This window comes from Dysidea avara, chromosome 10, assembly GCF_963678975.1.
Source record: "Dysidea avara chromosome 10, odDysAvar1.4, whole genome shotgun sequence".
Lineage (NCBI taxonomy): Eukaryota > Metazoa > Porifera > Demospongiae > Dictyoceratida > Dysideidae > Dysidea > Dysidea avara.
Window position 1 is genome coordinate 16,170,955 of NC_089281.1, and position 25,196 is coordinate 16,196,150.

A 25,196-nucleotide genomic window follows, 5' to 3' on the forward strand; every position below is an offset into this window, starting at 1 on the left:
TAATAATGACCAAACTTAGGCGGTGAGATATAACAATGATCTGAAACATAAAATTATCAATAAGTGGCCTTAATTAACATGCATGGTACCAAAATAAAGATCTTGTTGAACAAAACAATTTAATTTATTCGATGATTTCATTCCAAAGTTATGATCATTTATATTACCCATAAATTTTGTCTACTCATGGGTAATTTACACCACAAGGGAAGGTAACTCAAAGACTTTTACAGCTAATAAAAGTGATCATAATTTTAAAATGGAATTGCCTGTTAGCTTTAAATAAAACCCAAGTTGTTTTGTTCAACATGACCTTTACTTTGGTACCAGGTTGTAACACATCAATTAATGCCTCAGGGAGATGAAGACAGAAATGGTCAAAAGGGACCTGCCGATTATGCTGGCATAATTTTGAGCATAATAGTAGTGATTTCCAACCTACCAATTTTTCACACATATTTTTGCTACTTAAATTATACACCTTCAATAAACGTTTCACAAGCTGCCGTTCCAGTAAATGGTAGCCAATGCTTCGTACTTTGTATTGCACTTTACTGGATTAAAATCCATGCGGTATTTATTGAAATACAGCAAATCAAAGTTTGAGAAATAAAAATCCCCATAGGGAGCCCATGCATACAAATAATTGCATACGTAATTCTAATTGGAAGAATGTGGCACCTGTGATAGCCGAAGTTTCCGAGTGTTTCCGCGTGAATCTGCTGCTGATGAGGACGAAGAAAGTGGTTCTGGGCAAACCGTATATGCTGATTTCGATTTTGCTATGTGTTTTTTGATTGGAGGATGACTGATGTTGGGTTACGATGGAAATATGGCCCTTTTAAACTACGGGTAAATCGCCATCTAACACTGCTCAGAATTCAGCATTACAATCACCCTTGGCTTCAAGGCATCCCCCTGCATCGATGCAAGTATAGTTTGAAGGTGAGCAGTTTGTTGTCTTGCGCGGAATTGCAAAATAAGGTTCAAGGTTGAGCATAATCTTTTCAAAAGTGGAGACTGGCATGTGATACCAACCTTACATGGCTTCACACGTACCTGTTGTTAGGCTCCTATTCGGTGGTTATTAGTTTCTCATCCAGCCTTTCTAATTATTATGATGCGGGCGGGAGGGTATTACCATTATGCCATTATTTTATAATATTAACACACTGATGTACAGACCTTGTCCAAATTGTCTTTCTTTCTTACTACAAACATTTCCTTCACCAGCTGATTCTACTTTTCGTGATCGTCAACTGTTTTTCGACAGTCAACTGAAAGCCTGCTTTGATGAAGTCGATAGAGCACGGTTGCAACTGGCATTGCAGCAATTTGTTAAGGAAAACAACAGTTCTCCTGGCGATATATAGCGCAGTGTAGCGTTCATCAACAAAAAATTATAACAGTTTGGTATCACGTGTTCTTCTGAGCATGCGCAGAGTAAATAATGGCTTACCATGCGGTAGCTTAAGAAGGATGCGGGCGGTGGATGAGAAACTAATAATCACCAAATAGGGGCCTAAATGTTGAGTTCAAAACTATTATATGTACACATTTTAAGGGATGGCCATGGGGTATTATATATTATACATTTAACTGCCATTTTGTCTGTACTGTCTGCATTCTACAACCTATCAGCAGGGCTCTTAACAATTGATAAAATTAAAGATATATAATTGCACAATTTGTCCACCTTCTTGTAAAGAATAAGGACTGATCAAGATGTAAGTTGCCATGTATGATATTGTATGTTGTAATCATATCACCACAATATTGTTTATACTTTAGGGATGGTAGGTTGAGATGCCTGAGCCTTTCCTCATATGAGAGATGACTAACAGATGTTACATTGTATCCAGCCTGGTTGCTTTTCTTTGAACTTGTTCAACTAAATTCTCATCATAATTATAAAATGGCCCCCAAATAATATTTCCGTACTCAAGGGTTGGTCTTACAATAGAATTATACAAATAGAAGTGTTTGAAAATTCAAATAAATGAATGACTTTTCTATGAGCCTAAGGAGTCTCAGCTAGTTTTGCTTGTTATCGTAGATACATGGCTATAATATATGAAACTTGAGTTGATTGTCAGTTACAACACCCAAATCCTTTTCTTCACTACATAGTTTGTTCAATACATTTGTCACCCATAGAATAAATATTAGAATATCCCAAATGCAGTAACTTACATTATGAGATGTTAAATGGCATCTGTGACCATTTTGCTAAATTATCAATAATAATATTGTAATATCATTATCATTCTTAACGTGACTGTACACTTTGATGCCATCAGCAAAAAGTAAACAAGGGTTTGATAGAACACTGGATAAATCGTTAATATACATGATTTAAAAAAATTATACCTAAAACTGATCCCTGTGGGACTCCAGACATTACATCAGACCAGTCAGATCCCCAATACCATTGTACATGTTGAGCTGAGCCCTCAAAACCATTTAATAATTCATAGATGGAATTGCACTATAGTTATTAAATTTGGTTCATTTTAGTACTGCTTGCAATTGACCCACTAAAATGTTCAAAATCTTTTCATTTAAATGTTTGACACATTATTTGCGACCACTTAAAGTTTTCAACAGACATACACATTACCTAAGAGGAACTCACAAAAGCACATAGTCTGTTAAACTCTTTACAAACCTTGTGATGGAGCCGAACCACACTATTTGTACTTGGAACTTTTACATTGATCATCTTAGTTGATTGAAATGTTATTTCTCTTTTAAAAAATTCCTTTTCTTTTTTAACTGTGTTCTCAGGGCTCAGCTCAACATGTACATACTAAAATTGGATCACAAAATTAGTGATATACATATAATAGTTTGTGTATGTGTGTTTGTATCCTATATAGATAGCTATGTGGATAAATGGAGAAATGGTAACTCTTGGAACAACGAAACAGATTTAAGTAAGGAAAAGATAAGTAGTGCATATTGTCTGCACTATCCAAATATTACACACAAGCAGTTACTGGTCCTAAAAGTTTCAAATTATACATAGATAAACAACTAGACAACAATGTACAACAGTTTAAAGAACAGTTTTACTGTATTCCATTTGAATAATCAGTGACAGCTTTGTCCCTGACAGTGGTAGAGCTTGTTTGCTCTTTCCTGTAACAAATTTAAATTATTTATACCACAAGTTGTTTATTTCACTTACACACCTTTAGCTGCTTGATCATTTCAACATCAGCAGAATTGTAAGTGTTCTTCAACTCCCAGTAATCCTGGAGAAATAGCACTAACATATGAACAAACATGTATACATGTTTGCAATGAGTTCCCCGTATATACACGTGTGCATTGACTTCATGTCATACATGCCTATACATCAACTATATATATATATATTGTAGGACAAACTATGTTACATTTATACATGATGCAAAATTTTACTTCCTATTATGTACCTAATATGGTGATCCTTCTAAAGTAAGGAGTAATACAAATGAAAATGTCAATAAGATGCTGCAATGATTGCCATTGGGCATTGGATTGTGGAATTATGTTTGGGTATGCATCTACACGTGTAATAACTTTGTGTGTGTGTGTGTGTGTGTGTGTGTGTGTATGTGTATGTGTGTGTGTGTGTGTGTGTGTGTGTGTGTGTGTGTGTGTGTGTGTGTGTGTATGCGTGTGTGTATGTGTGTGTGTGTGTGTGTGTGTGTGTGTGTGTGTGTGTGTGTGTGTGTGTGTGTGTGTGTGTGTGTGTGTGTGTGTGTGTGTGTGTGTGTGTGTGTGTGTGTGTGAACATATATTTGTATTATGTCAGTATGCATACGACTGTTTGTACATACACATGCAACTATTTACATGCAAATCTTCTTTGCAGTATCCATACATAAGTGCTACATATACACATATCACAGTATAATTTGTTAGACAAATGTGACCAAGTCTGACAAAACCAGTCATATAGCCCAAAAATACATATTTTGGCTTAATATTGCATATAATATTTTCTGTAGCTATAAACTAATTAACTCTCTAGGGATTTTTACATGCTATGGTAAAAATGTTACTTAGTTATCATGTTCAGGGAGAATGTTATTAAACTTCTAACTTAAGGTACAAAAGTTAATAAACAAATACACATAGCTATAGCTACTTACTGTTTTCAAGTCATAATACTCTTGAAAGTAAGTGTTCCCTACAGCAATTGGTGCATCATCTGAAAATGTATTTATTATTACAATATCACATTTAAGTGAATATTTTATGTACCAGTGCTGTAAAACTCAGAATAAATGTTGTTGTATTTCTCATTGATGGTCCTCACAGCAATAAATGTGTTGTTATGGCAGTCTGAAACAATCATACAAGTTACAATTGTATCACGACTATCACTAGAAGTTTACCATGCAAAAACACTTGTTGCCCAGGTGGTGGGTGGATTACACCCATACAACCACTTGGTGAACTTCCTTCGCCATAGTACTCAATCATGAAATCATCACGCCACTGCATAATAAAGTTACAACATTGAGTACAAGACCATATATCAGATTACCAAGTCAGTAGTGTTTAAAAGAACTGGCTTAAGGGACACTCCATCAATGTCTTCCGGTACTTTAAATCCAGCAAGATCAAGAAATGTTGGAGTCTGTAGTGTATATCAATATACTGTATTTTATAACTCTTAGCTCACAATATCAATGTTGAGTGCTATACGATCAGTTTTCTTGCCTGAGTTGATCCCTGGTCCTCTTACAATTAAGGGAACTCTAATATCTTCATCATAGGGTTGACGTTTCTCTCCCTGATAATAACAATTATACCATTATATCAGTTAGTTAAATTTTAATTATATACTTTACTTACTTGTTGATTAAACTGTCCAAGATGATATCCTAACAATCAAATTCAATATGAAAAGTTTGTACACTACAAGTAAAATTGTACATACCATGATCACTATTGTAGAAAATGTAAGTGTTATCAAGAACCCCAGCAGTCTGTAGTGTTGTAACAACTTCACCAACAAGATCATCAACTGATAATAAAGTTTCTAGCCTGTCCTGGTAGAGTGTGTCAACAATCATCTTAGTGGCATCGCTCATAGGTGGAGTACCTACATAAGATGCAATGTAGCTACAAGAAACCACTTGTAAAGCAACAGCTAATCTGTGCTGGTCAGGGATGGATCTGGGACTTTCATGAATTGAAATTGATTTTGCAAAGTTTATATCAAAATAGTCTAATAGACCAGTCACACTTGTATTTTTTTAAATTTACTGCTGAGCCATTACCTCAGACCCCAAATGGCATCCATATAACTCTTTAGCCTGCTCCTGATATTATGCCAACAGAACTGAGCAAGCATACAGCTTATATCAATTAAAATGTCAACTTTAAAGACTTTTATGGTGAAGATTGTTACAAATAATCTCAAATATGTAAGTTTCAAATTTTTTTGAGGGAACACGCCCCCTAATTTAAGTGTCCACAAAAGCAGAAAATTTGGAAACCGGTCACCAAAATTCCTGGCTCACAAATGCATTTGTGTCCTAATTTGTACAACTATGTTCATCTTCACAACATGCAGTTTGAAAACAATTGACAACAGTGTCGGCAACAGGCTGTGTAAGTCATAATCTGTAAAATGTTTATCTTTTCCACTTTTAATTGCCATTATGAAATGGGTATAGTTATTTATTTGCTTATATACAAAATTCTCACCCTTAGATATGATCCAGTGTTTGTCAGTACTATTGTAGTTGTATGATGGTGTCCTAGGAGCAGGATGATTATCAAATGTTTGGTTATATTGTGGAGCAGGGGTGGCTGGTCGGTGAGGTGCAGGTGTACCAATGTACACAAAGAATGGCTTGTTCTCTTGTGTTGAGTTTTTAATGAACTGAACTGCCTCTCGTTTGATAACATCAGTGAAATAATCTTTCTCATAATCATTACCATGTTTCTCCTCCACACCATCATTGGATACAGAATAGTGGTAGAATTTGCTATTGTGTATAAGCACACACATGTCACATAATTATGATAATGGCTACTGGCTATGATCATTTTTTAAGTATACAATTTCATAAACCCTCAAAAATCAGACATGAAAACACTCACTATAGTCTTAGTTGCATTAATACAGCAACACTATACCTGTTTCCAACTAATCCAAACCATTTGGACCATCCTGGTGGTATGTGATTCACATTCATTCCTGATTGTGGTAGTGCATAGTTGTTGAGGTACTTTCCTATTATTGACAAAATGCAGCATGGAGCATGGCTAATACAATGACAATACAATGACATGTATCTATTAATGTACACTACAACAGAACATTAATACATACTTCACTTAATACAAAAAGATTGCTACACAATTACCTAGAAGATTATATAAAGTATGAAGAAATAAACTGGATGCAATGTATTACTGCAATATTAAGGCATGCTCAATGTCTTAGTTCACTGTAACTGTTTCAATTGCACAAATTACTGAAAATAAGCTAAAAGCTAAGTGATGTGTGCATGGAGTAAAGAACCTATAGGTCTATCCCTAAAACACCGGCAATAACAGTTACCTACCAAACAATCCAGTCTTGTACCCAGCCATACTCATATAGTATCCCACAGTTTTCTTCTCATTTAGCTGACGCCATGACGCTGCATTACAACCACGTTTTACCCCATTCTCATAAGTGTGATGATTGTGAGTGTATTTACCAGTCAGGATTGATGACCTGTTATAACAAAAGCAACAAACTTTATGCACACATCATGATGATGATAGGAGATCATATCATAGCATCTGAGTATGGCTGCAGATGTTGTTACAAACATATAATACACACATATACATACACACACAAACACAAATATGTCACACACACGCACGCATGCACGTACTCACACACGCATGCACGCACACATGCACGCACGCACGCACGCACGCACACACACACACAGAAGTACATATGCACATTTGCACGATTTGTATACTGCTACATGCACAGTCTGCACTTAATCATGTTACAATTTGTGATCAAATTTTGGAAAATTACCTGTATGGTGATGCCTAGAATTTTTGAAACTAGCATGGTGTTGTTAATAGCAGAAAGCACTTTTCAAATATTTTTAGTAATTCAAGGTTACCAGCACTGCATGTTTTGCCTCTACTTGAAGATAATTTGCGTAAACCTTTAAACAGCATTTCATGAATGACAGTTGTACTAAAAGCATGTGCATTCTATCCATATAAGGTGTTGGCCATATGAAATCAGAACTTTAAAAGACTACAACGAAAGATAAATAACTGGTGGTAAGGCATGCTTGCAACTTTTGCTATCTGGCAAACTGTCTATGCATACGATAGTATTTCTTGTGGTGTTACTTTTTATGACACCTTTAACCAAGTGGTGACCACGTACCTTGAAGGACAGCAAACTGGAGTAGTCACAAAAGCATTGTCAAAGAAAAGTCCTTCATCAATGAGCATTGACTTCACCTTAGGTTGGACATCAAGTGAATTCAATTTGATATCTTGATCATCAGTGAGAATGTACACTAAGAGGCGGAGACAAACAAAATGACAAAACATACATCTATCCATATCTCTGAAGCTATATACCTAGCCATTTAGCTACTCAAAACCTGTAGCTATATCAATCTAATTGTATCTGTGCTTAAAAGTGTGCAAGTGCATGACTTGAATTTAAGCTAGGAATATGCACACATTTAAGTCATTTATTTGCACACAATTTAACAAAACGTTGTGACAATCCAAGTGAAGAATGGTTGTGAGCATGCAGCATGCGTGCACTGTGTGCTATTGATGAAGCATTGATCATGAGTTGTTTAAGGTGCCAGATAATATTTTTAAAAACATGCATGCCTATACACAATACTTGCAAGCAGTATTAAATCTTGTTGGACCACTAAAACAATAAATTATATACACCTGCATGCGTTCTTCTGAAGGGCAAATCCGATGGGGTATCAGTAGCCGTCTTACAGGTCCCTATGCGTCAGATAAACAAATAAAAGATTGATTAGCCTTCAAAAGTGTAAATGTCGACACACCTGTGGCGCATGCGCACAACGCATATGAGGCCTGTTGTGTACTGTACGTGCGAGCAAACACTCCCCTATTGAAAGTTTTCTAGTTTACGTAAGTTAGTACTCTCACCAATGTTCGGCTTGGAGCTGTAAACAACGTTGAATAGTATGGACACGCAGACAACACCAGTAATCCACATGATTGATGACCACACCCACGTACCGCTAATCGTTCACATGACCCAAGTCATGTGAATGAATTCAGTTGACTGCCTGAATTTTAAGCCATAATTATGCATACTAACAATTTAATTGTAATTCCAAGATGACAAATCGGGTATAAGATAGCTAACTTATAATGGAATGAATTAGCTACGTTGCTAAAATCAATAAAAGAGAGCCTATTAATCAGCTAGGACATGCACTTGATATAAATGAGGACACCGTGACCTGCATAATCAGAATGTTTGGTTATGGTATCCCTTAGCATGTAAATTGACCTGGAAATTAAAGACACTTCACCTAGATACTGGTAATCAGGTCGTGTCCTTAATACACAGGTTTCATTGTTTTATATCGGTGCATGACATCAGCTTATTCCTTGTCACTCGACCTTTCCTTTTATTGGTAACTGCATCATAATGTAGCTAGATGTACCTTAATCTAGTACAATATATATGTTTAATAGCTGCAAGCATTATAGTAAGTAACCATTATGCACATTAATACAAGTCAAAGTCATATGACAAGTCAAACTTCAGTTAAGTATAATGTAACGTAATCCAATTACACAATCAGTGACAGCTTTGTCCTTGACAGTGATAGAGCTTGTTGGCTCTTTCCTGTTGACAATTATGTACTACGTGTGTATATATGCTATTATTATATTTACCTTTAACTGCTGGATCATGGCATTGTCAGCAGAATTGTAAGTGTTCTTCAACTCCCAGTAATCCTAGGAAAGTAGCATGCTTCAGACATAAGTGCATGTGTGTATGCGTGTTGTGTTGCACATGTGCTTGGTGCATGTGTGCCTCGAGTCCCATGCATGTTGTGGCTACCGAGGCCTCCCTTGTTCCTGTCCATGTGGTGGAGGCCAAGGGTTGGTCTTGTAAGTCAACAAGTGGATACACATCATGTAATTCTAGATGGTGGTTCCCCTAACAGATCATCATCACCTAGGCCCCTGCAGAACCTATGCACTCTCCTGATTGTTTGTTAACCACATCTAAATGCACACCTTCTGTATAAACAGAGGCAATTTACCTTTAGGATCAATTTCTACCATAAGCACACTCAAGTATTTTAAAACAGAGTTTGTTAGACTGATTTTAAGCTTAATAACTGTCACAGTTATAGTAGTTTATTAGCATTATTAATCCTGAACTACGTACCTGCTGGTAAGATGTTCATAATATTATGCATATTTTACTGCAAATTAGTACACTATTGGTTATTAATAAAGATGTTCATATTATAAAAGCCTAAATTTAATTAAGCCACTATGATCCCACGATGTTTGAGAATGAATAAAAATGAATAAGAGAAACAGCCTTTAGGATTGAGAAAATCTCTAACAAAGCAGTCACATTTTTCTAACAGACTTTTCATGCTTAAAGTCTATTCCCTGTATATAAATTTTTGGTGTTTTAATATCTCAATTTTTTATCTCATATATCCTCAGCCTTCCCAGACCCTACAAAACAGGAGCCTTTTAATGTTCAGCATTTAATTTACACAAGTATCAATAGTCTATGCATCTCTCTCCAATGGGCAAGTGCCTATTTGTGATACAAGCAAAGTACTTTAATAAGATGTACTCACTGTGTTTAGATCATAATATTCTTGAAAGTAAGTGTTCCCTACAGCAATTGGTGCAGCATCTAAAACACACGTAATGCCCTAATGTGTGGTTAAATAAATAGTTTTATAATACCGGTGCTGTAAAACTCAGCGTAAATGTTGTTATACTTATCGCTAATGGTCCTCACAGCAATAAATGTGTTGTTATGACAATCTGGAACAACACATGAATAATTATTATGGCACTATCACTAGGAATATACCATGTAAGAATACTTGTTGTCCATGTGGTGGGTGGATTTCACCTGTGCAACCACTTGGTGTATTCCCTGCACCGTAGTACTCCACCATAAAATCATCACGCCACTGCATTACAAAAATAATATCCCTAGCACACACAATGACTCATATAAGTTACCATGTTGGTAGTATTAAACAGAACTGGCTTCAGGGACACCCCGTCCATGTCTTCTGGTACTGTGAATCCAGCAAGATCAAGAAAAGTTGGAGTCTTTCACAATAATTATAATAATATACTGTATTTTATATAACTCTTAGCTCACAATATCAATATTGAGTGCAATACGATTCGTTTTCTTGCCTGAGTTGATCCCTGGTCCTCTCACAATTAAAGGAACTCTAATATCTTCATCATAGGGTTGACGTTTCTCTCCCTAAAAGAAACAACCAATAAACATTATGCTACACCAAATGTTACAGAAGCTAATTAATTAATTAATTACTTGTTGATTGAATTGTCCAAGATGATAACCTAAAGAAAGTACCATGACAAAAAGGATACATTGCATACCTATATACATACCATGATCACTATTGTAGAAAATGTAAGTGTTATCAAGAACCCCAGCAGTCTGTAGTGTTGCAACAACTTCACCAACAAGATCATCAACTGATAATAAAGTTTCCAGCCTGTCCTGGTAGAGTGTGTCAACTATCATCTTAGTAGTATCACTCATTGGTGGAGTTCCTGTACATGGCATAACAGTATTCAGTTGTAAAACATGAATATTTTGCAGAATGTAATTAATAGCTGATATAATATATGTATTAATCATTATTACGTGAATACCAAACATCAAGACAACAATATGCATTACCATTTGCTCTACTAATGATATTACAAACAAGCAGCTAGCTAGGGCACACCTATAAATTTTTGCATAGGCTGCAATTGTGACTTCTCTTTCACTTACTCCAGCAGCTATGCAGAGGAGTTTTAATCCAGTATGCACGGGTTCACCAGCCATGATTACATGTATGTTACAAAAAGTAAGCAAAGGAAATCAGGGATTTTGAATTTTAGTATAGGGGCCAACCAAAAGTGTAATGTAAGAAAGGAAGTTGCCTACACCTGCAGCTATATATATAGTGCTTAATCCCTAACTTATGAAGTATAGCCTTGACTGAAGTAGGGATTAATGTCCACCATATAGCTGCAGGTGACCGTGTAGGCGACTTTTCTATAGTTTCATTACTTTTTTATATGACCACTACTAGAATTCTAATTCCTACATAATTGTGACTGGTGCACCAGCGTATAGCCACATACTGCATCAAAGGATAGAATGGTACCAGAACAAATTTCATGTGCCATACATTTCCTGTCATGAGGCACTAACTACTAGCATACTATAAGCCTACATCATTGGTATGCTAATTTACAAAGCCAGTTGTGTATTCACCTTTACTATTGTGTTTAAAGGGTTTTTGAGAAAGCAATACTTATTTACTGGCAGGCCTAGCTGTTTTGAGAATGTGTGAACAACAAGATGATCTTTTTATTATATAATTAGAAAGCAGACCAACTATGTTCTCATCCTTCACGTAAATTGTGCCATAGTACATAGTTTGGCTGATAGACTGTTCTAGAGCAACAAAATGATGGGGTACACCACTTTCCTGTACCAGTCCTACACAAATTCCATACATTTTGCCCACATGTGACAGAACATGTAACCACTCAGAAATATGAGCACCATTCAGCAGAATAGGAACTGGAGAATGAGACTAATTTAGATGGAGGCCATGTGCACTTTCTAATCACATGGTGTAATCTGTGAGAAGAATGTGCTCACCTTTAGATATGATCCAGTGTTTATCAGTACTATTGTAGTTGTATGATGGTGTCTTGGGAGCAGGATGATTATCAAATGTGTGGTTATATTGTGGAGCAGGAGTGGCTGGTCGGTGAGGTGCAGGTGTTCCAATGTACATAAAGAATGGCTTGTTCTCTTGTGTTGAGTCCTTAATGAACTGAACTGCCTCTCGTTTGATAACATCAGTAAAGTAATCTTTCTCATAATCATCACCATGATTCTCCCTCTTGCCATCATTAGACACAGAATAATCATAGAATCGACTATCATGTATACAAGAATGAGAATATTTGTACACTTATCAAAAAGAGTCACACATCACAAGTTTGGAAAACAACAAAAAGTATACCTATTCCCAACCAGTCCAAACCATTTGGACCATCCTGGTGGTATGTGAGTCACATTAACTCCTGAGTCAGGTAGAGCATAGTTGTTGAGGTACTTTCCTGTTGGCATACACAGATACAAACATGTTGCATTGCATGTAATGTAATACATACTATATGATTATATAGGTGGCAAGCACTTACCGAATAGTCCAGTCTTGTACCCAGCCATACTCATATAGTACCCCACAGTTTTCTTCTCATTTAGTTGACGCCATGATGGAGCATTACAACCACGTTCAGGCTTGTTCTCATATGTTTGGTGATTATGAGTGTATTTACCAGTCAGGATTGATGACCTATTACATCACACACAATCAGTTGCTGCTGAATATAATTACAGTAACTATAAGTAATGGCCTAACCAACTAGCATGTTAGTCCATACACATTTGAAGAGTTGTTACTTGGATTTTTGCCTGAAACAATGGGTCAGTTACTAGATTTTGAAATACAAAAAGAACACAATAAATTTTTTTATTATACTATAGGCTTTGCTGATGAAAAACCATTTCACAAGTATAAAATAAAAGATTTTAATTGTTAAGTGGGTGCAACTTCTTCTAACAGTAGACTTCAAACCACCACAATAGTTAAAATTCTCTAATTAAACAGTCAATGCTTCAAAGCAATATTGCAAAACTACTCCCACACTCTCTTCCTTTCATCTCCTTCAGAATATACTAGCCTGGAATAATCTGTTTTGAAGCATCTTAAGGAGATATACTTCATCGTAGATTAGAAGATATTCCAAGATTCTGTTGAACTCCTTTTGTAAAAAGAGCTTTGACCAATTTTTAACTGGTATTTGGTGAAGCTTTTCACTAAATGCTAAAACTTTTAGTGTCAAAACCACTCAAATTATCTTTATTTCTTAGAAAAACCATTCAGAAACTAATTTAAGTTTTAAATTGGTTATCCAGCACCTTCAAGCACACTAATATCAAGACACACAGTATTGTTCGTGCAGCCAAGAAAGCCTGCATGCCACACTGTGAGTTACAGGAAGAAACAAAGCACGATTTTCACGCATATGTAGTTCTGTACTCCCTTCTCAAAAAGGAATAATTTTTATACTACAAATTCCCCTCCACCTTCAGCACCCCACACACCAAGATTGCCTAATGCAACCATGAAATATAAGCCTTCAAAATTCGGCTATTTTTTGTTTTTGTTATTTTTATTTAGGGGGCTTGGGGTGGGGGAGGGGAGGGGCTTAGATTATTCTTTATTATAAAATGCAAACATGCAGATTGATTTTCTTGTGCTTTGGTACACTTAAAGAATGTATTGCAACATAATCATTTGCCAAGTTTGGTCAAATCTGATTAATGGCCATAGAGCTATGGATGATGATTTGTGTTAAAAAAGGTTGACTCGTCACACCTACAGGTAAACAGCTTATTGGAATAACTTTAAAGCTCAGTAGCGTATAGGTTAACCATCATAGCTCAAACCTTTCATGGTTTAAAAAAGAAATCATACTGACAGCTATAAAATTACAAGGCAAAAACCAAACAATTGTAAATAATGGGGTCAAAATACTTTAATAGAACAGTCACTGTGGATTTAAGACGAACATGAAAAATGTCAAGAAAAAAACTTACCAGTATTCAAACTAGGGATCTCATACTGAGCACCCAAATCCTTTACCACTGAGCCACTGCTATCATGGCTGATCACCTCACTTAATTTCTACTTTTAAAAATCATTCTAGCTAAAAATCTACTCAACAGTAAAAATTCATAATTTCATAGATCTACCAATGAAAAATCTAGAACATTCTATGTGTGTTCTATTAGAAATCCTCAAAAAAAGTTGCTATTAGAGCAATACAACAGTAATTAAATAAACTCTGTAATACAATACTATTACAACTATGATAGCAAAATCGAAGCCAACAAAATACATATGGGACCCAACCTGAATAATATGCACATGCACACACAGCCATGCCTCACTGGTTATGTCATTTCACTCCGACTCTTATATTTGAGTACCTAAGTTGTCACAGTGTATATATACCAGGGTCACGTCACTGACACACCGACCTGAATAGTAATCAGACTCAAGGCATGTGCTAAAACTTTCATTTCATGGACTATAAAGTGTTTTGTCTTATAAACACAGAGCAAATGACAAATGTAACTAAACAGTAACACTCTGGGCACTCTCATCAGTACTCTGGCTCCAATTGGACAATTTGTAGCATTTGTCTTGATGGCTGTAAGGTTTGCTCCAATGAGTGGTCTGTATAGTTAATACCAAAATGATCATCTGCTAATTGCCTTGCAAGACATTATAGCCCAATGTAATGTGTAATCTGGCAAACCAGACAAAATGTCATGACCTAATGACCCAACTTGGTTTCAACCCTGGTATATATACACCCCGTGAACATGCGAAATACACAACATTGTAACAAATGTCATTATCTTTAGATCAAGGCCATGCATATTCATAACATTTCAGAATTTGAAAAAAAAGTGATTTACAGTAAACTTTAAAACCAGAAATACTGCACTGATAGTTTTGCTATTCTACTTAGGCACACGAGGGTTGCCAAGCCTGTACTGTGTTTCCCATGGGGAATTAGCTAGCTATGCAAGAAAAAGAGACCTTTAAAAAACTATAACAACAAGGAACAAATAACCAGCTACAGAAAGGTGCATTATGGCTTTGGACTTTGGATATCAAACTGTCTATGCATGCATTTGTATTTTTGTGGAGTATAGATTTTGTGACACCTTTGACCAAGTGATGAATGTACAACAGTATATACCTTGAAGGACAGCAAACTGGAGTGGTCACAAAAGCATTGTCAAAGAAAAGTCCTTCATCAATGAGCATTGACTTCACCTTAGGTTGGACATCAAGTGAGTTCAATTTGATATCTTGATCATCAGTGAGAATGTAAACTAAGAGGTGGAGACAAACACAATCACAAAACAATTTTACTATCCTGTTATGGCTATAAAAGCAGTAGCAAAGTTTGCAGTCAGCTACTTAAATACTAGGCTGCATGTTCCTGGTGATCAAGTCACCACTGGGGCTGGGATTATTTTAGTCTTGTTCCCAGACCCCATGCACCCACTTCGTTGAGTAGGGTCTGGTGACAAACGCAGGAGTATTGGGCCCTACGCCATTTTTCCTTTCTGACCAATCAGATGCTTTAATTCAGCTACAATGCCATTTGATAGGCTAGAACGACAAAGATGGGCCCCGACTGGAGTCATAGATACAAATGTATAAACAATATGGTGGCGGGCGTAAGTCACCAGACCCTAGTGGGTGGGGTCTGGGCACGAGACTAGGATTGTTTCTGCAGTTTTCATGTTTTTGTTACATATTTCTGACTCCCTGTATTCATGTGACAGGCTTTATTTAAGCCTTCTCTAGTGAGATAGCATTCACAGAAAAGAATAAAGTATATATAATACTTTAACCTGTATATCAGTCTAATTGCAAACTAGGTGCAGACACAACTCATGACAAAAGCCTTTTGTTACTGTATTAGTTTAAGCATCGGTGATACACACTACTTATATTAGTTCCTTCCTGAATTTATCATAAAATCTTATACTGTACAAATTAAAATTATACTAATTTGTGCAATGCCTGAAATTTCATTTAATTGTGAGCAAATGCATACCTCAAATGTGTTCAATTATGCTTACATGCAGCTATAGGATCAGTTCTTTAGACCTTGCTGTATGGGAAAGATCTTCAGCATCTTACTGACACACAACAAACTGGTCCCTAGTGGGATAGCATTAACGGAATACAGTGGCAGATCCAGAGGGGGTACAGGCTTCCCTCCTTTCAAAAAAAATCTATACACAAATACACCTGAGTCAAATACGCTAAAAATTTTGCTCAAAATTCTTTCAGGAAATTCCCTAAATTTTCACCCATTATGCTCTTTGGTATTCCCACTATGCCTGCATTATGCTCCTAGGTTAGCAACATTTTTTTATCTTGGAACATTGCAATCAGTGAATGCTCCATTAGAGTATTTCACTACAAAGTGACTGTTATATTAGAGAGTATATCAATCTTTTCAAACTTATTTTCTGTAACAACTTAACAGGCTGTAGGACCAGGTGTCCTACAGACCTTCAGTATTTGTGCTGTAAAGCCTTATTAAATAAACTATTGTCCACATGGGTACTTTTATATATGAAATTGACAAGGAGAAAACATCCTGACCACCTGGCTGTAAGAGTTTGAGCATTAATCAGATGGCTGCAGGTTCGAGGCTGCCCAGGTCCAGTCATGAATTTTTTCTCCTTTATCCACCTTTTCAAACATACTTTCTGTAACAACTTTAAACAGGCTGTATAGGACCAGGTGTCCTACAGAGCTTCAGCTCTTGTGCTGTAAAGCCTAATAAATAAATTAAATAAATAAATCTAAGGCAATGTGCATTTGAGTGCCCTATTGCAGTTTCACTGACTGCTCTATTAGGGAATATCGATCTATGTTCATGAAAAGCTAAATGATCCACCTAATATACTAGGGAATTATGCTGGAATTGTACTTTTTATTATGCTGGCATATTTGATGCAGGCTTATACACAAAATTGAGATACTCTAATGAGAGCAATCAGTCAAATATTCTAATAGAACAGTCACTGTATGCAACACTTAAGAATCTTCCATCAAAAATGAACACTTTCTTCAGCGCCAACCCAAGGGCACACTTAGACTATCTATGTAGCTAGCCTGCTACATTTTTTTTACAAATTAAGACTTATTGCTCTTGATCAATTGCAAGTTATAAAGTATTTGTCACTATGATTTTGATATTTGTAAATATTTACATAAAAATTTTCTGTAACATGTAAAATACCTATGTAGCTAGGGGCTGTCTAGACCCCCTGCTTGAGCTATATGCTAGATCCGCCCCTGAAACAGATGTCACATTCACTATATAATCACGATGCACCATAACTAATAGGAAAACTTTTACGACTGTAATTTTTAACAATATTAGCAACGAGATCGCAGAAGCCATCAACATACTAGTCATAACTGTACGCATGCGCGTAAGAAAACATTGTGTTTATGTTCGTACGCGCTAACCTTTCCTATAATGCAAATTGTCAAGTTTATTTGTTTAGTACACTCACCGATATTTGGCTTGGAGCTGTAAACAACGTTGACTAGTATGAATAAGTAAACAACACCAGTGATCCACATGATGGCCACACCCATTTAGCTACCGCTATTCGATCGATCACATGACCCGGTTACAATGGCCAGTATTGAATCAAGCCACGGTAACTAAAATGATTAGTAGCTAGCAGCTAATTAAGTTGAAGATGACAAAATTGAGTAAATCGTCAATGATGAGTTGGTAAAACACACATGCATCTATAGCTACCGTGTGACTAATCTATAGTCACTACATCTGTTGTTGCATCACTTGCATGTTGTTATTGTTGTTGTTGTTACTTTTATTGTTATTATTGTTGCTTTTGTTGTCGTTGCTATATTGTTGTTGTTGTTGTTGTTGTTGTTGTTGTTGTTGTTGTTATTTAATCAGCTTCCTATGCTCAATTGTAAGTGATACAGTTACAAAAGTAAAGCAGTAGCTACAAGGAATTTGTAACCATAATAAGTTGTTTGTGTAATTGCATCTTTATAAGCACATATAGGCACTGAAGAGCTGATCTCAGTCTCTTCTAGGAATAAACGAGAATTATGTTTCAGAGGTATATACATAACTTAAAAGGCTACTTAAAATTAATAGATTATTTATTAACAATCAGTTGTACTTTAATATTAGAACATTTATCATTAAAATAACAGTGTGTATGCTGATGTGTATATGATATGTTTGTCACCGTTTAAGCAACTATTAAAGTTAACAGAGCTACAGTGTCTAGGGGCTGTAAGCTTCATATAGCCAATGTTAAATGGCTTTAAAACAAAATATGATTGCTATATCCCTTCTATACTTGTATTTTAAAAGTGCATATAACATCAACATAAACAACAGAAGTATGCTGTCACCTTAATCACAAAGGAGATGCTTTACAATAATCACAGTATCTAAGTATATATATCACACTGTAAAAGATAAGTCAATAGTGTATACTGCATGTGGCAAATACAGTGCTCCCTCTATTATCCAAACCTCTATTATCCAAACACTTGGCTATCTGAACAGTAGAAGTGACTGCTCTATTAGAGTATTTCATCTGAGATGTGTGTTCTATCAGAACAGGGTTTTGTGTATAAATAAATGGGCTTTGATTGTCTAAATTTTTTGATTATCTGAACATGTCTTGGTCCCAAGGGGGTCAAGGGAGAACTGAGTGGAATTTCTTAGTGACAATCACTTAATGTACAGTATTCTTTACTGTACAGAAATTCCCAACCATGCACCTTCCCCGGTGAAAATTTTTTGAGAAGCAGCTGCAATGTAGATTATTGCTGGTCATGGTTTTATCTTTTAGTGTTGTTGCTTATTAGCATCATTTTACTGTAGACTAATGGAATTAAATATATATCTTACAGTTTCTGGAGGTTGCATTCCTAAAACTCAGTTTTGAACTCAAGCCATATTGCAATGTTTATGCAGTGCCCTAAAGTATAGTGGTCTTTACTTTGTAACTTGTCAAGACTTTCATTGGCAATGGTGATTGTATGACATTACATCATAGGCGTAATAAAGTAGCTATGCACAGAATCAGTATATTATTGCATACCAGTATACCGGTATATTTTTGAAATGTCAAACAAAGTGGTGGACAAAACACAATACAATGCAAATCATTAAAGTCATTATGGACAAGTCAAATTTCAGTTAAAATGCAATACAACATTTTGTCAACAATCCAATTGTGCAATCAGTGACAACTTTGTCCTTGACAGTGGTAGAACTTGTAGGTTCTTTCCTGTGAATGATTATGAACTATGTACTAATATATACACCATTGATTATACTTACCTTTAACTGTTTGATCATTGCATCATCAGCAGAATTGTAGGTATTCTTTAACTCCCAGTAATCCTTGGGAAGTACGGGCATATTTCAAAGAGATGTGTATTTGTGTGTGTGCACATGCATGCCAGTATGTAGGTCCATGGATGTTAGCTACCCATGGGAGACCTGGTAATACACGGTTACACACCATCCTTTGGTGTTGTGGCTACAATGACAGTCCTTTTGTTCTTGACCATGTGGTGTAGACCAGACAGGCTAAGAGTCCCTTGGATGAGTCTTGCAAGTCAACAAAAGGGATATCCTATGCATATGCACACATCATGCTTTTAAACACAAGATGGTCCCAATCAAATGGCATGCACTAATTGGATCATCCAGGCCCTTGTTTTTCTGATACCTATATGCTTCGAAAGTATCACTAAGTACATTGATAATTACAACACAATATTGGCTGGTCTAAAAGTATTTAAAATCTACATACAAACTACCCTGTAAAATTAGTGGATCGATCCAAAAATGTTTGTATGGTATTTTTAAAGCAAGATGAAGTTCGCCATGATACAACCCACCACTAAAATCAAGCCTTCAGGATAAAAAAAAAAGCAGTTACATTTCCTAACAGACTGGTTCAAAGTGTATTGCCTGTCTTAATTTAAACACAACAGCTGGTCCAGTTCTACAAAAACAAATACATTATTAATATTACACATTGATCAATACTCCACCATGCTCCAATGGACTAGTGCCTATATGTACGCGGGCCCTTGTAGTTTAACAAGACATGCTCATTGTGTTTAGATCATAATACTCATGAAAGTAAGTGTTCTCCACAGCAATTGGTGCAGCATCTGAAACACATGTATGTAATAATAACAACAACTCATACTATGCAAACAAGTGACAATTTACTGACCAGTGCTGTAAAACCCAACATAAACATTGTTATGTTTCTTGTTGATGGTCCTCACAGCAATAAATGTGTTGTTATGACAATCTGCAATGCTGATAAAAATTGTAACACTAAACTTACCGTGTAAAAATAATCGTTGTCCAGGTGGTGGATGGATTTCACCCATACACCCACTTCCTGCCCCTGCACCGTAGTACTCCACCATAAAATCATCACGCCACCACATAACAAGAAAACATCACTAATATACACATTGACTTATACGATTACCGTGTTAGTAGTATTTAACAGAACTGGCTTGAGGAACATTCCATCAATGTCTTCTGGTAGTTTGAATCCAGCAAGATCAAGAAATGTTGGAGTCTGTAATTATTCTAGCAAGTCATGACTGTTATACACTCACAATGTCAATGTTGAGTGCTATACGATCAGTTTTCTTGCCTGGGTTGATCCCTGGTCCTCTCACAATTAAGAGAACTCTAATATTTTCTTCATAGGGTTGACGTTTCTCTCCCTAGATATGATAGTACAAATTGTACAATAGCTGTGACAAAATTCACTTGTTGATTGAATTGTCCAAGATGATAACCTACAGGAAGTATCATGAAAATACCATTCACTAGCTAGCTGTCCATACCATGATCACTATTGTAGAAAATGTAAGTGTTATTAGGAACCCCAGCAGTCTGTAGTGTTGTAACAACTTCACCAACAAGATCATGAACTGATAATAAAGTTTCCAGCCTGTCCTGGTAGAGTTTGTCAACCTTCATCTTAGTGTTGTCATCCATTGGTGGAGTACCTATACATTATTACAGCATTCAGTCAATACAACGCAGTAGCTTGCATGGAGTATGTATGTAAATGAACTAATGACTGACATACTACGTATAAAGTACCTAACAACATAACTCAACAACAACCCAAAATATCTATTAGTGGCAAAGGAAACATATGAACTGACCAGAGTGTGGCAGCAAGTGAGTTTGGGTAGCCATTTCAGCATGAGAAGTAATATCTTATGGGTACTTGAAGTATTTCAATATTACATAGGCGGCGGAAAGGGGTGGCTAGGGGCCTGAAGCCCCCCCCCCCCCCCCCCCCCTCAGAATGATATCATGCCGAAATTATCCTTCTTGGAGTGGGGCTGAAAACCGCTATATATAAAGATCGAGATACTCTAATAGAGCAGTCACTCTAATAAAGCAGTCACAGTCTCAGAGTAGTGTGTAGCGATAGTTTATCAGCTATAAATGCATACATAGCTGGTGAGGTGGGCAGCTATTGTCAGCTAGTTGTGACCTTTTTTTTTTTGGTCTCACTTTACCAAACCAGAGACAATGTAGATCTTTTCCATATGTCTGGGTCAGCCCAGCCCCCCCTCATATCAACTACTTCCTCCGCCCCTGTCGACACCTCATGCAATGGTTTTACTTCTTAGTGACTGTTCTATTAGAATATCTTGATTGCACTTGTTTTGTTTTGCTTTATATCTCCTTAGCTAATACTCTCAGTACTTTTAGATCATAAATGGCCTGCACTATGATGGTCAACCTTCGTATCTGCACAGCATGACAAAAATAAATTTCTGAAAGTTTCTCGTAACTTTGCACAGTTTTTACCAAGCTGTACAAAAATTGGAAGAAAAATGTACTCAATATTGCCTTTACACTCTCCAAATTCTGAAAGGAATCCAATGAGTTATGACAAATTTTATAAGTGGTGCAAAAAGAAAATTAACGATGAAGAAAAATACAAAGAAAACCTTTGAAGGCATGTATCTCAAAGATGGTTGGACTGATTAAGCTCAATCCCACCCCAAGGGATGTTTCACAGATAAATAGGCTATTTCTGTTCAACCATTACTGAGGTATGAATGCTTGAAGATCATGCTTTTTTGTGTGTCTCTGGTTGTATACCCCAATGTACTGACTTCCTTTGGCCGCATGACACGACTACTTCATGTAATAATAATTAAGTAGAATCCATTTACCAAATAGTCCAGTCTTGTACCCAGCCATACTCATATAGTACCCCACAGTTTTCTTTTCATTCATCTGATGCCATGATGGAGCATCGTAACCATAATCAGGATGATTCTCATATGTTTGATGATTATGAGTGTACAAAGTATTAATTGTAGGATGAGCTGTATCAGTGATGTTCATCCATGGTTAATCTATCGATATATCAAGAAGGGAACTTTATGTGAGCTGTTTTGCTTATTTTGACTTTAGAAAACAGTATGGGCCGGCTTTTCAAGTCATAAATCAGTGTACAAAGCAAGCAGGAAGACACTGATAACAGGAAAGAGCCATGGCCAGCTGAATTAAAATTTGAAGAATTTTGTGCAGTGTGTGAGGAACAAATATTTTGGCAGACAGCAAGGAGGTTATATTCTGCAAACATCACTGAAGTGTATGCATGGAATTATTAAAAGCCGGTGCAGTGGACTAATGCCGTGTTCAACAGTGAGCTGATTTTTTCTGTTGCACAAATCCAAAGATGTGTCTGACTGCTAGCCTATTGAATTTACCAGTCAGGATTGATGACCTGTAGGTCATAAATAGGGACCCGCCGATTATGCTGGCATAATTATGAGCATAATAGGTGTCTGAAAGCATTGAGCATAATGCTAGCATAATAGGTAGAATATTTGTGTAATAGTATGAATTCTTGCTTATCAAAATAGCTATCACAAAAAGATCGATATACATTTTGACAAGTAAGTTTGTGCTTCAGCCACTTATTATTTATCCATAAATTTGAAATTATTACTAGAGCATGGGAACTGAAGCATAAATAATTGGGCATAATTTGAGCATAATGGGTAAGTATTGAGCATATGTTTAAGCATAATAGGTAAAGTTTTGAGCAGTGTAGCATAGCATAATAGGTACAATTATGAGCATAATTGGCGGGTCCCTAGTCATAAAAAATCAGTGGCAGCTGAACATATATGCATAATAATTGTATGTAGCAAACAGTAGTTATAGGTACTAGCCAAACCAAAAAATTGCTAATAAAATTAATTATCACCAGGAGCTTAGCTCCTGTTATTACTGCACTTGTGTGAAACAAAAAATATAATAGTGCTATTATTTCCATACAGCACTGAAAGGAAAATACAGCACTGTTGATCATGTGCATAACATTTTAATTCACCAGAAGTAGCCAGTATATGATGTTATTTGTTTGTTTTATGGACAAACCAGTACTATATAGACACTTACCGATTGTCTTATGGCGGAAAACCAACACGGTTCAAGTCTGCAAAATGAACGCTCCAAATGGAAGTACTTTAAACCAGCTTAAGCACTGCCATGCTTGTGCAATATGAAAACTAGCACTCTGGCATGGTCTTGAGCCATATACAGCACTCGGCTTTGCTCCATGTTGTATTAGTCTCTTGCCCATGCCCTCATACTATTTTCCCATATTGCACTTACAGTGGTGCTTTAACTAGTGTTGTGAATTCAATACTACTCCATGAGTTTCAAATTGTTTAGCACATTTTGTTGAAGGTAACTCTCTAAAATCATTGCCTTGCTCACGTACAAGGAATATGACATTCAAAGAATGGTCTCAAGACAAATATAACACTCAGCTTTGTCTTGTACTATATTTGCCTCTTGTTCGCACTTTTTGCTCTTCATTTTGCATATAGCACTACATATAATCACATGGTATCGGCCATTTAAGATGTGAAATGTTACCACTGTAATAAAGTTCTTTATTAGAGATCTTTATTAGCAACCAGAAGTATCCAAATCCTACTTCAGTAGTTTCAAGATGAACGGATTCAAGCCATTATAACTTGTCAAAGGTATATAGTGAGCACATGTATATGATGATACATTTCGATTGAAAAGCCATTAAAAATTAAATTAATTGTTGTGTACCGCCTACCTCGAGTCTGTTTAGTAACTTTCTGAATTTGATACATGTAGAGAAATGCTCTGTGAGTACAATGATGCCAAAAGAAATCCAATTCATGGAAATTTTGGTGTGTCGAAATGGCCTAAACTGACCAGGTGTAACAAATTTCCCCATACATTTTGTATTGGCATTTTGGGGGAATGCAATAAAAGTCTTAATAACCCGCGACACATGATAGATAGAGAAAAGAAAAGTGAATAGTGATTAAGATGAGCTATAGCAGAAGGAAATCAGAACAAATTTAAGTTTGTCATTGACATTTTAAGGTTGAAAATCACTTACTTTTTCTATGGCGAATTGAATGGCGGATATTTGGAAAGGAGCACTCTGAGCTATTTCGATGTCTTGACAGCCATTAACCTTCACTACATTAGTGTTACAATGAAACAAAAGCACTGTGAATTAGTTCTGCAGGTTAGTTTATGAAACTTACAGTGTTCCGTGATTAAGCAAAATAATGTCTGTGCCATGTAGCAAACTTCTTTACATGGATAATATCAGTACTTGTTTCTGCTTCCACTGATAATATCTCTTTGGTACCAGTATCATTAGAGTTCACAAATGGGTGGAGAGTGGGGATGGTGGGGTGGGCAACCGATAGACTTTAAAATGGACAGGGACCATGACTGAAATCCAGACACAAAGTTAGCTACAGGGCTGCATGTGGTGGCTCCTTAAGTGACATGCAGCACTAATCAATTTAGAAAACAGTTGATAAAGGACAGGAGTGAACAGGACAATTATATGGAGTGGTCATACATAATAACCTTGAAGGACAGCAAACCGGGGTGGTCACAAAAGCATTGCCAAAGAAAAGTCCTTCATCAATGATTTCACCTTAGTTTGGACATCAAGTGAATTCAATTTGATGTCTTGATCATCAGTGAGAATCATACACTAAGAGGTAAAGAAGACACAACATTCAATGACTAAGTGGAATTAAGTGCAGCATCAACTGATGGTCAGGGCTGCCCAGGGCAAAGAGTTAAAGTGGGGCCCCAGGAGCAAGGAGGTTTCTATTCTGAATCACAACTTCACCCAA

General features: G+C 36.4%; 3 protein-coding genes across 3 annotated transcripts; all 3 read right to left on the reverse strand.

Moving 5' to 3' along the window:
* Positions 1 to 2,918: 2,918 nt before the first annotated feature.
* Positions 2,919 to 8,278, reverse strand: LOC136268480 (N-acetylglucosamine-6-sulfatase-like). The gene is made up of 14 exons (XM_066063836.1): positions 8,176 to 8,278; positions 7,418 to 7,553; positions 6,576 to 6,730; positions 6,145 to 6,241; positions 5,710 to 5,993; positions 4,937 to 5,101; positions 4,852 to 4,880; positions 4,679 to 4,789; positions 4,541 to 4,633; positions 4,389 to 4,491; positions 4,255 to 4,335; positions 4,143 to 4,201; positions 3,195 to 3,257; positions 2,919 to 3,141 (listed from the first exon to the last, which is right to left on the reverse strand). Exons 1-14 carry the CDS (start codon positions 8,243 to 8,245, stop codon positions 3,094 to 3,096), a joined length of 1,494 nt encoding a protein of 497 aa, XP_065919908.1. The 5' UTR covers positions 8,246 to 8,278; the 3' UTR covers positions 2,919 to 3,093.
* A 443-nt stretch (positions 8,279 to 8,721) lies between these two features.
* LOC136268780 (N-acetylglucosamine-6-sulfatase-like) lies at positions 8,722 to 17,586 on the reverse strand. Its single transcript, XM_066064241.1, has 14 exons — positions 17,483 to 17,586; positions 15,133 to 15,268; positions 12,496 to 12,650; positions 12,315 to 12,411; positions 11,945 to 12,228; positions 10,672 to 10,836; positions 10,592 to 10,620; positions 10,412 to 10,522; positions 10,267 to 10,359; positions 10,112 to 10,214; positions 9,982 to 10,062; positions 9,870 to 9,928; positions 8,938 to 9,000; positions 8,722 to 8,887 (listed from the first exon to the last, which is right to left on the reverse strand). The coding sequence occupies exons 1-14, from the start codon at positions 17,565 to 17,567 to the stop codon at positions 8,840 to 8,842; spliced, it is 1,509 nt and encodes a 502-aa protein (XP_065920313.1). The 5' UTR covers positions 17,568 to 17,586; the 3' UTR covers positions 8,722 to 8,839.
* Positions 17,587 to 19,079: 1,493 nt separating this feature from the next.
* Positions 19,080 to 24,726, reverse strand: LOC136269157 (N-acetylglucosamine-6-sulfatase-like). The gene is made up of 9 exons (XM_066064639.1): positions 24,588 to 24,726; positions 24,437 to 24,519; positions 20,853 to 21,017; positions 20,776 to 20,804; positions 20,619 to 20,729; positions 20,219 to 20,578; positions 19,493 to 20,153; positions 19,309 to 19,371; positions 19,080 to 19,255 (listed from the first exon to the last, which is right to left on the reverse strand). The coding sequence occupies exons 3-6, from the start codon at positions 21,004 to 21,006 to the stop codon at positions 20,474 to 20,476; spliced, it is 399 nt and encodes a 132-aa protein (XP_065920711.1). The 5' UTR covers positions 21,007 to 21,017; positions 24,437 to 24,519; positions 24,588 to 24,726; the 3' UTR covers positions 19,080 to 19,255; positions 19,309 to 19,371; positions 19,493 to 20,153; positions 20,219 to 20,473.
* Between the last annotated feature and the right edge of the window lie 470 nt (positions 24,727 to 25,196).